The sequence below is a fragment of the Balaenoptera acutorostrata genome, chromosome 15, assembly GCF_949987535.1.
Source record: "Balaenoptera acutorostrata chromosome 15, mBalAcu1.1, whole genome shotgun sequence".
Lineage (NCBI taxonomy): Eukaryota > Metazoa > Chordata > Mammalia > Artiodactyla > Balaenopteridae > Balaenoptera > Balaenoptera acutorostrata.
The window spans coordinates 59,758,771-59,776,713 of NC_080078.1; the positions used below are offsets into that span (position 1 = coordinate 59,758,771).

The 17,943-nt window shown below is 42.8% G+C and overlaps 1 protein-coding gene and 1 pseudogene across 4 annotated transcripts in view; both read right to left on the reverse strand.

Moving 5' to 3' along the window:
* PTPRA (protein tyrosine phosphatase receptor type A) overlaps positions 1 to 17,943 on the reverse strand; it is a 187,936-nt gene that overhangs the window by 19,198 nt on the left and 150,795 nt on the right. For all 4 annotated transcript variants that reach the window (XM_057529228.1, XM_057529224.1, XM_057529225.1 and 1 more), the window contains 4 exons: positions 15,523 to 15,613; positions 14,171 to 14,247; positions 5,137 to 5,173; positions 1,292 to 1,389 (listed from right to left, as the gene is read on the reverse strand). In XM_057529228.1, the coding sequence (XP_057385211.1) occupies positions 1,292 to 1,389; positions 5,137 to 5,173; positions 14,171 to 14,247; positions 15,523 to 15,613 (303 nt within the window). The remainder of the gene's footprint in view (positions 1 to 1,291; positions 1,390 to 5,136; positions 5,174 to 14,170; positions 14,248 to 15,522; positions 15,614 to 17,943) is intronic.
* On the reverse strand, positions 8,914 to 9,841 carry LOC114235716 (proline-rich protein 13-like; annotated as a pseudogene).

The window sequence follows — 17,943 nt, forward strand, 5'->3', positions numbered from 1 at the left end:
TGCATCCGCCTGACCTCAGACCTCCCGCCCCCAGCACGTGTAAAGGGCCCTAAAGAAAAGGACCACAAAAGCCCAGACTAAAATCCTCAGAAAGCCCTATGGCCTCTTCTCTCACCTCAGTCAGCTACAGACTTATTTAACTGTTCCTTTTTTTTTGCCACGCCATGCGGCTTGCAGGATCTCAGCTCCCTGACCAGAGAATGAACCCAGGCCACAGCAGTGCCCAGAATCCTAACCACTAGGCCACCAGGGAACTCCCTAACTGTTCTTTTTTTAAGTTCCTCAGCTTCCATCCTGTTTAGCATAATCTCTTAACTTATGCAGAGCCCCAGCCCTATACTTCTCACTCTTTCCCACCTCTAGTCTCTCAGTTCAAGGCAAATTGGAAGCCATTTTACCTACAAAATCTGTACTTCCACAATATCCCAGGTCATGCTCTAGGGGCAAGTCTGTCTGATCCCCTGGAATGAGCAACCTGCTATGAGGGAGTCACCAGGGTGGACTGATGTAGACTGTAAACCTGAAAGGCCCAAGGCTTTCTCTGGTTGACTAGGCCTTGGACAGCTCCCAAGAGCCAGAGGTAGGGTTGGAGGAAATGAACCTAAAGCCCAGCCCTAAAGCTATCCCTCCTAAGCCAATCAATACATCCAACAGCCCAGTGTGGGTATCAGGTTGACTCTAGGGCCATCCTGGAGAAAGACTGTCACGAATCGGGATTCCTCTCTGGGGCCTGATCCAGGACTCAGGACTGGTGTTGGCTGTGGCCCAGTGATGGAGCTGACCAGGCATGGACTTGGCAGCCACAGAAAGAAAAGAACCAGTCAGAAGGCTGCCTGAAGGATCAGTTCAGGGGCTCACATTTCCTTGTGCCCTGCAGGGTCTCTCAGTTCATACAGCTCCCTCTGCTATCTCAGGAGGAGGAACAAAACAAAAACAAAAACAAAAAACCCAGGGGAGTGAGGGACTAGAGAAGCCAGGGGAGAAAAGCCCCACTGTGGCTTTTCCTTGTCTAATGGCCCAAGTCTTTCTTCCAGGATGTTTTGGATCTAAGGTGAGCTGTTTGGTCACCAGACACAGGGTGTGCCCTAGGTATACCTCTGAGTTCATCGGAGGCTTCCAGGCCACAGGAAAATGTAGTAGGCACACTGGCCTGGGTTCTGTCTGGATGAAGGGCAGGCACAGAAGCCACAAAGGGTGGAGAGCCTAGGCTCAAACACAGAACTCCAGCAAAGCAGTCCCTCTGTTGGTCATGCCTGTATCAGGGGCCATTCCATCAAATTTCTCCACTCACCTCCTTTCTCTCCTTCAGATTGGTCACCATGACGATGGTGGCTGTGTTTTGTTCCCAGATCATCCTCCAGAAATCATTCACCGTTTCTTCTTTTGGTCCTATAGTAGCCAACAGCAAAGATGAGAACACACACCAAGAGGAAGAAAGATGCTGGGAAACTGGGAACATTCATTCCTGACTTTTGGAAGCCTGTGCCCACATGCCCCCAGCTAAATATATCATCCATCTACCCATCCACCTACTTACTAACTGAACATTTCCTGTGTATCCACCATGTATGTGCCAGGCACTTCACTAGGGAGTGAAGTGGGGATGTGAGGTTCTTAAAATAAAAAGAGAACATGAATAATGTTTCCCAAGGATACTACAGTTGAGGATTGGAAATCATGACCCCTATAGAATACCTATGTTATGGGCGAGATAGTGAGCTATGTGCTTTATATCTCATTTACTCCTTCTTACCATGCTCTGAGGTGGGTGTCATTAGCCAGAGAGGTTGGGTAAATTGCTTAGGCTGAAATTTAAAATTTACCTCCCACACAGCCTTTTCCAGAAAGTCACTAGAAGGGCACAAACAAAGAAAAAGAAAAAAGTGGGATCTAACACAGGAGAGAGACTAACAGAATTCCCAGGGTGTTGGTAGAGGGAAGGCTCAGGATAATTATTCTGCCAGAGGCTAGAATGGAACTGAAGGAAGAAGGTTCTAGAAGGATCCCAATATAAAAAATTAAACTAAAAAAATTAAACCTCATGTATCTGAGGGTACTGAGAGGAAATATATACTTCTAGCAAAGAGTTTAAGAGAAAAAAAATCAGTGCTAGGTATATAAAAAACTAAGTGAATAAGGAAAAAAGGCAATTATTAACTCTTGGGAAAGAGGGAAACCAAAAACTGTACCAAAAAAATCATATATTATGTGCTTTAGCTGTGAATAATATTGGCATAGTAATAAGAATGTAAATAACAAGTATTATCTTCACCACAAATTGTGATTTAACTCCACTGGGAGAATGGGGAAAAGGGACATGTCTGTCTGAGTGTGAGGTAGTTTGTAAGAGGATTAAATAAGTTATCATCTGTAATAAGAAAAAGTCAACAGATAAAAATGGCTGCTTTAGACTAAAAAAGTGTAGACGAAAGGGGGGAGAACTTTGTTTTTATAGACCTTGTAATACCTTTTGACTTTCTTAAAATTTGTATTCCCTTTGGTAAAAAGAAAAATATTAAAAAGAAAAACAAATAATGACAGAAGTGGACACATACTGGAAAGATGTACAGAGGCAGAATTGTTTCACTGCCTGGCAAGGTCAGGAAAAAATCTCCTGGAGAAGATGACATTTGAGCCATATGTTAGGACAGATAAAGTAGATGGGAGTCTAGAAAGGAGGCATAGGGAGAAGAGGTACTCCAGGCAGAGGTGCAGGGGGCTAGCAGCAAGTAAGAGCATGAGACATCCAGGGACTGTAAGGAGTTCAGTGAGGTCACTGTGTAGGGTGTGTAGAAGGTAGACGATGAAGCTAGAAAGATAGGTGAGGTACCAGGATCTAAAGGGATGGAGGCCAGGCTAAGGAAGGCTTGTTTTACAGATAATGAAAAATCATTCTAGGATTTTCATGAGAGTCTGACAAAAATTTTGCATTAAGAAAGGCCATTCTGGTAGAAGGAATGCAAGGAGCAAAGCTAGGGCCTAGAGGGATCAATCAGTAGGCTACTGCAACAGAGCTGGAACAAGAGATGAGAGTAAGGAAGTGTGGCAGAGAAGGCAGATTTTGGAGAAACAAGAGGACTAGTCATATGTAAAGCAAGGGACAGGTAGGAGATCTGGATGATCCCAAATCTGGTTTGGTTGATTAGGTAGATTACATTCCAGTCACCATGAATATAGATTACATTCCAGTCTCTAAAGAACATAGGAGAAAAAGCAGCTTTGGGGCTGAGGAAGAGTCACGTTTCAGTTTCTGATGCTGAATCTAGAGTCTGTGGGGGTACTCAAGCGGAAGAGTACAAAGTTGGTTTGAAAATGTGGCTCTGGAGCTCAAGAGAGGCAGCAGCCAGTCAAACAGAGGTGGGTATTAGATGAGGTCTCTCAAAGAGGATACGGAGGGGGAGGAATAAAGAAGGGGTCAAACACAGAATGCTGGGGATCTTCAAGCATTATTCAAGTTCAGACAGAACAAAAAGCCCGGGAGGCAGAAGAATGGACAGAAATGTGCCATGAAAGACAAGAATGGAGTTTCAAGGGAAGTAGTCATCCACAACATTGACGAGAAACTATACTTAAGGGGCAGGAAGAAGAATAAGAGCTAGAGAAACAATATTTAGAAAAGTGAGAAAAATCAAGAGAACTGAATGGCAGGAAATAGCAGGAGGGTTTCAAGGAGTGTGAAGTACTGTGGAGAAGTTCAAGAGGGAGGGAGTCTGATAAAAGGCTAACGGGGAAATCAAAGGTGAACTTAATTAAGAACTATTTTAGCATCAACAAGGCCCCATGGCAAACAAAGAGAGGATGAGGTTATATGTGGCTGTTGGTGCCAAAATCATCACTGAGTAGGTGGTAGCTGAGGTGGGCCTTGGAGGGTGGACCTGAATTGACAGATGGCTACAGAGGGAGGGAAAGTGGGGTCCAGTTAGGAAAGGGCCAGGTCCTGGTGGGAGACTGCAAGGGCAAGGAGGATCTAAGACTTCTGACCACCTCTGCCTCATTTTACCTCTATCCCTATTTTATCCCGATCACAGTACTGTCCAACAGAACTTTCTGTGATGATGGAAATGTTTCATATCTGCACTAATACGGTAGCCTCTAGCCACATGTAGCTATTGAGCCTTAAAATGTGACTAGTGTGATTGAGGAACTGAATTTAAAATTTTATTTTATTTTATTATTTTTTGGCCTCGCCACACGGCTTGCGGGATCTTAGTTCCATACCCAGGGATTGAACCCGTGCCCTCAGCAGTGAAAGCACAGAGTCCTAACCACTGGACCACCAGGGAGCTCCCCAAAATTTTATTTTAAATAGCCACATGTGGTTAGTGGCTACCGTATTGAACAGGATAGCCACTTACCAAAGCTTCTGTTTATTTTGCTATAAATTATCCTCTACCAACTAAAGGCTCCAAAAAGGCAGAGACCATATTCTGTTTTATTCCCCTACATATCCCCATCACCTAGGCCAGTGCCTGGCACATAATATTAATAAATGGTCAATAAATATTTGTTGAGTGATTAAATAAATGGGCTTTGATGGACCATAATAACATCAATTACTTTTTAGTGCTGCAAGCATCAAGATTTTTTTTTTGCTAGGATCCCAAAGGTGAGGACACTTGTTAGAACTTCAGGCTATGGAAACATGTGCAGAGCATGTATAGGACCATGGCATTGGGTCCCTGCTCTGAGGGTTCTTAGACCACTTATCTGTGAATAATAGTGGAGCTCAGGCCCATGAGTGGGAGGAGGAGATGAGTCAGCCTGGACCAGTGAGGTGGCCAATCCTCTTTGGAGACTAAATCCAAATTCCAATTCTGAGCAGCCTGGTTTGAACTTAAGGTTCCCAAACGACCCCAAGACAGAGAACCTCATTAAACTGTGTTGTGTGTGTGTATATAGCCTTCTCCAGTACGTTTTATGCACATATATAAAAGAATTTCTTTCAAAGGATCCCTCGACACTAAGTCATCAAGATGAAGGCCCTTAGTTATAAACCTGCAAGGTAGATTATATTTCTTTCAGGTGGTAATAATTACAGAAAAGCTAATATATTCTGAGTAATCTATTAGCATTTGGAAGAAAAATCCCAAATCCATTCATGGTTAAGCCCAAGAGTAAAAAATTATCTTACTTTACCTTGTGCAGCAATGAATTTGTTCTTTTCTTGGTAGCCCTGGGGGTGGGGTGGGAGAGGAGTAGAGGAGAAACAGAAAGTGAAAACCCAAAAATGGATAGGAATGAAATCCTCCAGACTCCCAACCAGTTTACAAAGACTTCCTTGTGAAAAGGTCCAGGCAATTAACAAGGATTTCCATTCTAGAAATTTTCATGGGATTAGCTTTGGATAGCAGGAAGCAAAGATTACATGGTCTAGGCAGTCTTCTTAAAGTGAATTATTAACAAACATTAGTATAAGAACATCCAAATAACAACTCCTAGGCTAGACCCTGTTCTGATGCTCTCTTAGCTGCTGACAATCTGGGTCTTAGTGTTAATGTGTAGGAACCCTCCAAGTCAGCAGCATGTGAGGCTGGGCCCACACGAGGAAGGAAAAAGGGTTATTTTCTTGCTGATGCTTTACCCAGGTGCAAAAGTTTTCGGGGAATAGCCCATGGGTATGGTGTAACAACTCCCAGTGTTTGACAAGAGGGTTCTCCATTACAGGAAGTGGGAGACAAAGAAGCCAAGGAGCCTGGGGACTTCACTTAATAGATAAGGAGCCTCTGAAAAACTGACACTGGCAGTAACTTTCTTTACTGTTTAGTCATACATCTTTTCAACCTCATTGTTTAAATATAGTGTTCACTTGAGACGTCCCAGGTAAGTGAAAAATCATTTGATTTAAGGATTGTAAATCACCTTCTGCCTCTCTCAGACAGCACTAAGATGGGCAATGAGGGAGGCAGCTTCATGGATGGGATACCATACCAAGGTGATGATGTGAAATACTACTCTGCAAGGCAGTGGCAGAGTAAAGGAGGGGGCCAAGTCTGAGAAGCCACTTCCTATTCCAGCTCAAACAAGGTCAGGGCAGGGTTGCTTCCCAGCACTGGAGAAAGCTTTAGGCCTCAATATGGACATGTTTAGAGTTAACAATAAGAAGCTTGTTAAGATTTTTATTAAGAGGAATTCTCCAAAAGTTTTCAACCATTAGAAGATGGAAACTGATAAAGCCTTAATTCAGGATGCTGCATTCTGCTTATAGCACTAAACTTGTAATTAAAACTGAGACGCTCTTAAGAGTATGTTAAGCCGTATAATATCCTTGCTCCAGGAGAAGTTGCTGCCAAGTTCTCGCTGGAGCATGTGGGTCATGAATAGCTTAAAAGCACTGTTGGAGGGCCCAGCCCCAAAGTGCTTTCTGCTCCATCTTTACCAGGAGTGTGCTATATATCCCCCATGAAAACATGCCTACATAGTGATATGCTGACATTGCTCAACCAGTAAGGAATAACTAGAATGAGGCAAAACTACTGATCTTCCTTGTGTTATGTGCAAGGGAAAGATGAAATGTGGCTCCCTGGTTCCTGAGACATCTTTGGATTCTGAAAGTCAAATGCCAAGTTGCCTCTAGGTGGCACCTACATTCCTACCAGTTTAAAAACAAAAACAAAACACTTCTAAAGACCCTCTATACCCTTAGACACCTCAAGGTGACAGAGGAAGCTGGTCCCTCCTAAGACTCCAGGAGGGAAGCCCAGTTGCCGTCTGTACTGCCTATTTCATCTTCTCCTATTACCAATGTCAGGTTCACTTTCAGACCTTTGTATTCTCCAAACCATAGAACCCATCCCCCCTGCCTGCTGCCACCACTCCGTGGTACCACCTCTCTTCAAGATTCATGTGTGATCTTGGTTCTGTGTGCAAAAAGGGCTTGGTAAGGGCTTCCCTGGTGGCGCAGTGGTTGAGAGTCCGCCTGCCAATGCAGGGGACACGTGTTCGAGCCCTGGTCTGGGAAGATCCCACGTGCCGCGGAGCAACTAGGCCCGTGAGCCACAACTACTGAGCCTGCGCGTCTGGAGCCTGTGCTCCGCAACAAGAGAGGCCACGATAGTGAGAGGCCCGCGCACCGCGATGAAGAGTGGCCCCTGCTCGCCGCAACTAGAGAAAGCCCTCGCACAGAAACGAAGACCCAACACAGCCATAAATAAATAAACAAATAAATAAATAATAATTAAAAAAAAAAAAAAAAGGGCTTGGTAAATGATTGCCAGGGGGTGGGAATGGGGAGTAACTGTATATGGACAAGAAGGTTCTTTCTGGGGTGAGCAAAAAGTTCTAAAACTAAGAGGCAATAGCCAAAAGGTACAGCGTTTCTCTTCTGAGGTGATAAAAATGTTCTCGGGGGCTTCCCTGGTGGCGCAGTGGTTGAGAATCTGCCTGCTAATGCAGGAGACACGCGTTCGAGCCCTGGTCTGGGAAGATCCCACATGCCGCGGAGCGGCTGGGCCCGTGAGCCACGGCTGCTGAGCCTGCGCGTCTGGAGCCTGTGCCCCGCAACGGGAGGGGCCGCGATAGTGAAAGGCCCGCGCACCGCGATGAAGAGCGGTCCCCGCACCGCGATGAAGAGTGGCCCCCGCTTGCCGCAACTAGAGAAAGCCCTTGCACGAACCGAAGACCCAGCACAGCCAAAAATAAATAAATAAATAAATAAATAAATAAAATAAATTATAAAAAAAAAAAAAAAGTTCTAAAATTGGTCATAGTTGCACGTATCTGTGAATATACTAAAAACCACTGAATTGTAAATTTTAAGTGGGTGAAAATTATGGTATGTGAATTGCATCAATAAAGCCACTAACAAAGTTCTAAAACAATTATAGTGATGACAGCATAACTTGGTAAACTTACTAAAAATCACTGAATTCTACATTTTATTTTTTTTTATTTTTTTATTTTTTAGGAAGTTTTTTTTAGTTACGTTGACTAGTTAACATGATAGTGTATGGTCAGATTAGTAATAGATTGCTTTTTTTAAAAAAAATTTATTTATTTATGGCTGTGTTGGGTCTTCGTTTCTGTGCGAGGGCTTTCTCTAGTTGTGGCAAGCGGGGGCCACTCTTCATCGCGGTGCGCGGGCCTCTCACTATCGCGGCCTCTCTCGTTGCGGAGCACAGGCTCCAGACACGCAGGCTCAGTAATTGTGGCTCACCGGCCCAGCTGCTCCATGGCATGTGGGATCCTCCCAGACCAGGGCTCGAACCCGTGTCCCCTGCATTGGCAGGCAGATTCCCAACCACTGCGCCACCAGGGAAGCCCTGAATTCTACATTTTAAATGTTTGAATTTCTGTTACATAAACTGTACCTCTATCATGTTGGGAGGAAAAAAGGGTTTCGTAAGTGTAACTGGCAGCCCACAACAAATGGCCACAATTTGTTTCAGCAAAGGTTATTGCCTGCCTCTATACTCCAAGTCCTAAGAACATCTGCTCCCTCTTTCCCACCGGATCTCTCATCTGCACTCAACCCCGCTGACCACCTAACACTTCTCCATGCTTTACTCTTTGCCCTTTGAGATGCTCTTCTCTCCTCGTCTCGTTCTGTCTCACTAATGAGCACCTCTTGCCCAGTGTGCCTTGGCAGAGGTTTGTGGGCTCCAGGGCCCACTCTTCTCTAATGACTTCAAAGGCCATGGCTTTGGAATCTCTCCCCTGAGCTCAGATTAATGATGCCCAACTATGCTGGATACATCCACGTGGATCACCCTATACTCTTTTTTTTTTAAACAAGAAAGGTATAGGTTGTTTTTTTCCCCCATAATTAAATTTCCACAGCATCTCCCCAAGCATAAGTATTACACAAGAATGTAAAAAATCACATTTTACACATTTACACAATGTGTGTAAAAAATCACGTCTTCAGCATTTAGCTCAAATCTCACCATCTTCAAAAAATAGATCTCTTGCAAAACTCATCAGCTAAAAGTTCTATCAAAGCAGTGCGAAGATGGCCTTTGCTAGCCCATGGCAATTCTTTTCCCATTTTCCCTCGCCAGTTAGGGTTGAATAGCAGAGTGAGGCTCAGATTGCGGAGGTGAGGTGGGGAGGGACACAAGGGCTAATTTCCCCCAGTACAAGATGGCATCTAAAGCTTGATGGGAGAGCAGAACTGGAGAGACTGAAGGAAAGGGTCCAGGCCCTGTATTCAGTCAGTCACTGCTGGAAGAGGAGGAATGCTTGCCATACTTGTGGTGTTTCTGCTTCTTTTTATGAGCGTTCTTCATTTTCTTCTGCATCTCCTTGTCCATCACCATTCCTGGTCCTACCATGCCAGGAGCCAATACCAGGGTCAGGTGGTGGGTATGGAGGCGGGTAGGGACCTGAGGGTTGGCATCCTGGATACCCTAGTTGTGGCACAGGATGACAGGGCCCACCAGGGTGAAAAGCTGGATTCCCCTGGGGTGCTCCTGGGGGAGTGGGAAAGGGATCTGGAGGAAAGGTCGGGTTGGCAGGTGGTGGATGAGCAGCACTGCAACCTCCAGGGTACCCGACGTTAGGGGGCTGTGGATATGGCCCTGGCTGCCCAGCACTGGGATTCCACATGTTCAGGTGTTTCCTCCAGCCCAGAAATGGAGAAAGAAGGAAACTCCACCCTAAATACACTCTACAGGGTATCACCCTATACTCTCTCATATATTAATCAATCACCATATCCTGCTAAATTCTACCTCCAAAGTGGTTTTTACTTTGATGCTTCTTCTTCAACCCTTCTACCCTCACCATCTGTAGCATGCTCCTGTAACAGCCCTCAATCGGCCCTTCCTAAATCCATGTTGCACACGGTAACCTGAGTGATCAATATACAAATGTGGCCATATTGCTCCTTGTCTTTAACACCTTTCAAAGTTATCCCATTGCCTAGAAATCAAAACTCTTAGCTGGGGACTTCCCTGGTGGCGCAGTGGTTAAGAATCTGCCTGCCAATGCAGGGGACACGGGTTCAAGCCCTGGTCTGGGAAGATCCCACATGCTGCGGAGCAACTAAACCTGTGCGCCACAACTACTGAGCCTGCGCTCTAGAGCCCACAAGCCACAGCTGCTGAGCCTGTGTGCCACAACTGCTGAAGCCCGCGTGCCTAGAGCCCATGCTCCGCAACAAGAGAAGCCACCGCAATGAGAAGCCCACGCATCACAACAAAGAGTAGTCCCTGCTTGCCGCAACTAGAGAAAGTCCGCGTGCAGCAACGAAGACCCAACGCAGCCAAAAATAAATAAAAAACAAAAACTCTAAGCTGTACTGAAAATTTGTAGATACCATAAGGTGACTCAATCAGCATCCAGTCCCACCCACTTCTAGCTTGACTTTCTTTCTATAGAGGCTGAAAAACTAAAAGCTAAATTCCCTAGACTCTCTTGCAGCTCAGTTCTGCCTAAGAACCCAGTTTCTTCCTAGCAGTCCCACATAAGACTTGGGATAGAAGTGAGTAATGTGAGATGGTGACTGTGCTAGGAAGATCTGGTCTTTGGGCAAGCATGGCAGCGGAAGCATTGAGTTCTTCTATAGCACCTCTGCAGGGGTTTCACTACGAGAGTCATATGGGGTAGTTGGGTACATCTACGGCTGCTCTGTTCCTGGTGACTCTCCCGCAGATTCTGTAAGCCACCCACTATCTTATAATAAACCCCTTCCTGCTGAAAAGAATAGACAGAAAGTGGACTCTTGCCATCTGCAACTAAGAACCCCAACAGACACACTTGACATTCAATGTCTTCTAAGATCGAGTTCCTACCAATCCCCCAAGCCTCATCCCCCATGACCTCCCATTTTGTATCTTATAACTAAGACTACCGTTTCCAGTCTCTGACTTTGCCCATACTTCTCTTTTTGCTTTGAAGTTTCTGTCCATCTTTCTTCTCTTGAATTCAGACCTACCCTTCAATATTCAGCTCTACTGGCTCATCAGGTTGGCTGAATGTTTCCTTCTCTAAGTCCCAAAGAATCTGGGAATATCTCCTTCACACATGTTGCACACTAAAGGTTATGATCTACCTGTAGGTAGATCACACTAGGGACCATATCTTATCTCTGTAACCTTGGAGCCTACCCCCAGTGCTTACCACACAGCAGGTGATCAAAAAATGTTGACTGAATTTAATAAACCTAAATCTTCTTTAATCCCCGACTCTTACTCATGGTTAACCATAAGCTTTTTCCTGCTTTTCTATTTTCACTGACTTCATAAGTACCTCCACTTTAACCCTCTTCATCTAAACTTTCATATCACCTATTAATAACCTCCGATAACCATCAAGGCTTTATAGGATGCCCTATTGTGAGCTCCAACTAAGCATGGCCAAAGGAGAAGGCTTGTTTCCTTCTAGTGCCTTGCTTATCATGACCATGAATAGACCCATCTTACTTGCTTACCAGCCTTAACATCCAACTTACTTTTGTCTGTCTTCACCTTCAATGTGGGAAGGAGCCAAACTGGTTATGGTGACAGGCACTGCTGGTTACTAACTGAAAAGCTATTCCTTCCCTTTCTTTCTTGCCATCAAAACCATGCTTTTGTTCAGACATTTACCTTTCATTGGCTTGGAAGGTGATCATTCCTCAGCCCCAGAAGGGTAAATCATGATAATTCTCAGTGCCCTAGCCAGTGACTAGAGAGAGGGTGTAAGCATGTGATCCAATCCTGGCCTGTGGGCTCTGAAGGGTACTGTACCAGAGAGGCTTCTGAGAAAGGTCATGCCCCTAATAAAAAGAAAAGCACATGCAGAAATTCTCCAACTCCTCCTCCTCCTCTATGTTGTTTGTTGTGTTTATAAGAAATGTTTGGAACTGCTGTAACCATCTTGTGAGCAAGAGACAATGCCAATAGGCTGAAGATATGAGTAGAAAGATGGAAACACCTGGTTTCTTAAGGATGTCACTGAGTCACAGACTCAGCCCACCCTAGAACTGCTATACACTTGCCTTCAGATTATATGAGAAGTAAATGTTCCTGTGTAGACCACTTCTAGCTGAGTATTCTGTTACCTGCAGATGGAAACATTCTGATATTGCTATACTCTTCCATATAATGTTAAACTCAACCTGTTCCTCCCAAACACTTCATCATAATCTTTGATCTAAATCCTGGGACTCTTAGCTGGTTACTAGCCTTTTTCCATTTTCCTTATCTACTACATCAATCATTTCTACCAGGGTTCCTTTCTTTCTAACTATAAACATATGACCATCACTAAGAAACATATCCAGGAATTTCAGCAAATCCGTACTAGTGAGGGTGCCTGCACTACTCCATTTCTGAAGTCCATCTGATAGCCTATTTTTTAGCCACAGCCTCTTGTTCTTCCATCTTTCTCCTTTTCTTATCCCAAGACTGCTCTTTCAATTTCTTGAGACCTAGTCCTTGATCCCTTCCTTTCTCTACTGAACCTGAAGCCCTCGGCTGACTACTTGAAGCAACAACTGACTTCCCTAGCCCCTTTGTCTGAGTACCACATGTTTTCTGTATATCACCAATCCTAGGGTACAACTGGAGAAAATCACACAACTGAGGCCCCTATATATCAAAGATTTCCATCTTAGGTAGTTCCTCGGTGCAGCTAAACATGCTTTTTTCATGCCCTTTTCAGTATTCTTTCTTACTGACTTCAGTACTCTCATGTCACAGTCCCATCCTCCCTTTTCAGCAGATAACCCTGACTTTAACTTCTTAGAAAAAAGATGAGTTCCCTCAGCTTGATTTATTCACACCTACAAACCACCTCTATCTATTCTATATTCCTTTACCATCAGTCTCAGAGGAAAAAACATCCTTTCTTATGTTCAACACTAATCTCTCCATCAGTATTCTTTTAAAAAAAATTGTGGTAAGGGACTTCCCTGGTGGTCCAGTGGTTAAGAATCCACCTTCCAATGCAGGGGACATGGGTTTGATCCCTGGTTGGGGAACTAAGATCCCACATGCTGTGGGCCAACTAAGCCCACGCACCTCAACTAGAGAGCCTGTGTGCTGCAAACTACAGAGCCCACGTGCTCTGGAGCCTGCGTCCCACAACTGGAGAGAAGCCTGTGCACCACAACTAGAGAGAAGCCCTCGCACCACAACGAAGATTCCCACACGCCGCAACTAAGATCCGACGCAGCCACAAAAAAAAAAAAAAAAAAAAAAAAAAAAAAAACTGTGGTAAAATATATGTACACAAAACTGATCATTTTAGCCATTTTTAAGTGTACAGGTCTGTGGCATTAAGTTTATTCACATTGTTGGGCAACCATCACCACCATCCATCTCCAAAACTTCTGCATCTTCCTCAGCTGAAACTCTGTACCCATTAAATGATAATTCCCTTCTCCCCCCTCCCTCTAGCCCCTGGCAACCACCATTCTACCTTCTGTTTTAATTAATTTGACTATTCTAGGTACCTCATATAAGTGGAATTATACAATATTTATTGTTTTGTGACTGACTTATTTCACTTACCATAATGTCTTCGAAATTCATCCATGTTGTAGCATGTGTCAGAATTTCTTCCCCTTTTAAGGCTAAATAATATTCCATTGCATGTATATACCACATTTTACCTATTCATTCTTCCATTGATGGACACCTGGGTTGCTACCACCTTTTGGCTATTGTGATTAATGCTGCTATAATCATGGGTGTACAAATTCCATCAGTATTCTCTTCATGCTTCAGTAGTCATGCTTGCTCTTTCTAGCTCTCTTGCTTGCTCTCTCTTCCTTTCAAACTCTCTCTTTACTGGTTCCCTCCCGTCAGCCTATAAAACATACTCAAGTCTCGCACACCATCTCTACAAACATTCTCTAAATCACCCCTAAAAACCTCCTTTCAGTTTCAGCTCTTCTCTCAATTCATAGTAGACATGACTAACCAGACTTACCCAGAGTCAGATATTCTAGTCCTGTTTGGAGGACAAGGTGTGCTTTTGTTCTTAGTTATCTGAATAAGCTCAATAAAGGATTCACTGACTCTTACAGAAAAGTATACATTTAGGTTCAGATTTCTGCATGGGAAAATTCTGGGAATGATGACACGTAAACATAAGAATACATTTTAAACTGTTTGATCTTTAAAAAAATTTTTTCAGTCTTTTAAAAAAATCAGACTCCTCAGGGAAAAACTGATGACAAATATTCCTCCTAACATGCAGCTGAGAAGGAATCAAGGAAATAATGAGAAAAGCTCAAGTTCCTTACATTGATGAATGAAGCATTGATGTAATCAGAATCTGGAACTCCTTCAACTGGTGTCAGATGGACTCTAGAGTGGTCATCTAGAAAAAAAAAATTTTTTTTTCAATTAAATTCAATTTTATTTTTCACTGGTCCCAATGCAACCAGGCCAGTTGTGACATCTATGACTATGTGTAGAGAAACACACAAGTATAAAGTTGTCACTGCAGCACTATTTATAACAGCAAAAATTCGGACACATCTCAACCATCATTAGGGGACTAAGTTCAATAAATTAAGATATATCCATAATATGGAATAGTAAGCAGTTGATAAAAAGGAAAGTGAACACTTCTGTTTCTTGACAATTACCAATACATATTAGTTTTGTTTTTATTTTACATTTCTCTATATTATAGTCATTTCAGGTATATAGCATTATAGTTCAACATCTGTAATAACTATAGCGATCACCACCACAAGTCTAGCTACCATCCATCACCACACAGTAGGACCCCCCCACCAATCCATTTCACCCACCTCCAACCCCCTTCCCCTCTGGTAACCAATGATCTGTTCTCTGTATCTATGAGTTTGTGTTTGTTTTGTTTTGTTGGTTTGTTTTGTTTTTTTAGATTCCACATGACTGAAATCATATGGTATTTATCTTTCTCCATCTGACTTATTTTCCAATATATATTGGGAGAAAAAAGAAAAAAGTCAGAGCAATGTATACAGCATACCAGTTATACTAAAAATATATAATATATACACATGCATTTATACACAAATAAGACATAAGTACCTGTAAATGCCTAGTACAGTGGTCTTTAATATATTATGCACCCAAAATTACACCAGGAATTACTTAAAGGATGAATTTTTTAAAAACGCAATTATAAAAAATAAAGTAAAGTTCAAACATTTTGCTCTCGCATCCCACTGGATTATGCATATTCCATTCTGGAGACCATTAGCCTAGAAAAATATCTCTTAGGTTATAGATAAACTGATTAGCAATGGCTAACTCTGGGAAGGAGTTACGAAGAGAACTCTGAATTGGAATTTCTTTGCAATGAGCAACAAAAAAACCCCACAACAACCATGTACTTGCTGTCTGGTCTTAGTGAAACTGCTCTCCTTAACTTCCTAGAAACTTTAGGCCTGCCACAAAAAACCTGGTCAAGCACCCCTACCGACTTTATGAGCACCTGGGGTTGCCTGGGGAGCCATAAAGGCTCTTTCAGCCCAAAGGCTTGACTCTATTCTTATTACCAGCTTTCCTATGATCAATCACAAGATTCTTTCCATCCTCAGAAAATCTGGCTACAGATGCAGTTTCAGGTTACATCCCAAGAAACCCTACAAACACTCACAAGGCAAGATGTTTACATATCGATTTTTTTCCTTGTTCTCCTCCTTGGAGGCAGCTTCACAGGTGGCCTGGATAGGACAAGCAGGGAGAGCCTGAAAGGTTAAGAGAAATTACAGGAGTTATTAACAGGGATAAACACCAAACATGCAAACTGCTGCACCATACTCTGACCTGGCAGCAAGTTCTACCTTTTCTTGGGGGGAAAAGATGTGCCCAGGTGAATACTTGCACCTAATACAGAGAGTGCACCTCTCTTCTAAATAGTTTCTAAGCTCCTTAAGAGTTTGAATACCCAGAGGGCAGAATGCCTTTCCTGTTACTATAAGCACAGCATGCTCTTTATATGATTACTATGTGGTTAGCAGCTTGTTACAATGCTGGGTCAAAATGGACCACCCCAGTATATAGGACTGGGGACATAACTGAAAGGACGGGCCATTTATCCCCATGCTGACCACCATGCAAAGCTGAGATGTATCTCAGAGTAAACCACACAGGAGGGGTCTGGATGGTCAGTTGAGTTAGGAGCCTGACAAGGGGGTATGGCAGCCCAGCTTCTAGCATCATGTGGTAAGGAAGCAAGGACAGGTGAGTGGGTGAGAGGGCATTCACATGGATGCAGCAGTTAGGAAGCAGAGGACTTGGATGAGGTAACACTGAATCTGCAGCAGTTTGGGAGCAAATGTAAATCAGCTAGCACTGGGAGGTATGTGGATAAGTATAAATGGTTTGACATGAGATAGTCTGGATTGTATGAACTTGAGCAAATCGGCCGAAGTTTCCCATAAAATTGGGATAATAATATCTGCTACATAAGGAGTAAATAAGATAATCTCATGTTTGGCATATAATAAGCATTCAATAAATTCGTTTTATAGGAGCAGGAAGCTAAACTTTATTATTTGAACTGTTTTCTTCTGTGTTCTATATATTCAAAACTAAGAAAGCAAAAAGAGAAATAGTTTAAAATTACAACCTAGACAACCTTCCTGATAAGTGATTTGGAAATATGTTTTAAAGCCTTAAAAATATTCATACGCTTTGACCTAGCAAATCTGGATTCTAGCCTAAATAAATAAAAATCTCTGTTCAAATTATTTACTTCATCATTATTTAAATGACCCCAAACTGAAAACAACCTTAGTATTCAGCAGTAGGAGAACAGTTAAGTAAATTATGGTTCATGTATTACTTTTCATTCATTCTTTCAACAAACATATAATGTGTACCTATTAGGTACCGGGTTAGGTACAGAGCAAACAGTGGTGAATCAATCATATACACAGTTCTTGCTCTCATGAACAATGCAAACTTGTGGGTGAAAGACAGATATTAAATAAATAAAACAAGTAAATATAAAATTACATACCATGATAAATGCAATGAGAGAACAGATTATTAGAGAAAGTATCAGAAAGCCCAAGGAATACCCCAATACAGATTAAGGGTAGGTCTCTATGAGGAAGGATGAGTATGGAAAATAGTATTCCAGGCAAAGAACAGCATGTATGATGACCCAGAGGCAGGAGAAGGCTTGGTTTGTGTAAGGAAATAAAGTGTCAGTGAGGGTGTTATGTAGAAAATGTTGCTGGTGGAGATGGCAAGAGGAAGTGGGAGGAGATGAGTTTTTTGACAAGGTTGATCACATATTTCTACATACGTCCTTGAATAGGAAGTTTGAATTTTACTTTAAGTGCACGAGGAAACCATTCAAGGTTTTTAAACTGTAACCCACTTTACCTGTTAAAGAATCACTCTGGCTGCTACATGGAAAATGGGCTGGGAGGAAGGCAAGTACAGAATGTGGAAAGATGATGGTACAAGGAAATAGATGTATTTGAGATATATTATGAAGTCAGAATGACTAGATTTAGAGATGGAATGAACAAAAGTTGGGGAGAGAAAGAGACAGGAATGAAGGATGACTCTCAGGTTTCTAGCTTGGATAAAAATAATAAAAAAGATTAAGTAAAGGAAATGCCAGCCTAAAAGGAACCAATTTTACCAGAAAGAAACAAGAGTTTTAAGAAGGAGCAAATATACTTCCTAGGAACCAGCAAGATAGTGGTAGGAGAAATTAAAGTGAAATACCCCAAGATAACAGGAGTCAAGGTCTCATAGTCCATCTACCTTCACTTATTCAAGAGATTTTCTTTTCAGAGTTAAAACTCTGGAGGTTATGCATGTTACTTTACTAGGAAAGCCAATTTCTTCAGACCCAGTGCTGTCAATACATAAAGGGGAAAAAGGAGTTTCCTGGACGAGAAGATTGGAATTTCCCAGTTTGCACAAACCCACAGTTTGCCTTCTCTTCACCCAGATAGGCGACATTTCCACCTTGATGCAGGGCAGGATGAGACACAAGTTTTTAAAAGCCCACAAGACTAATCCTGAGGTATTACTTTTCCTGTACATCCCTTGT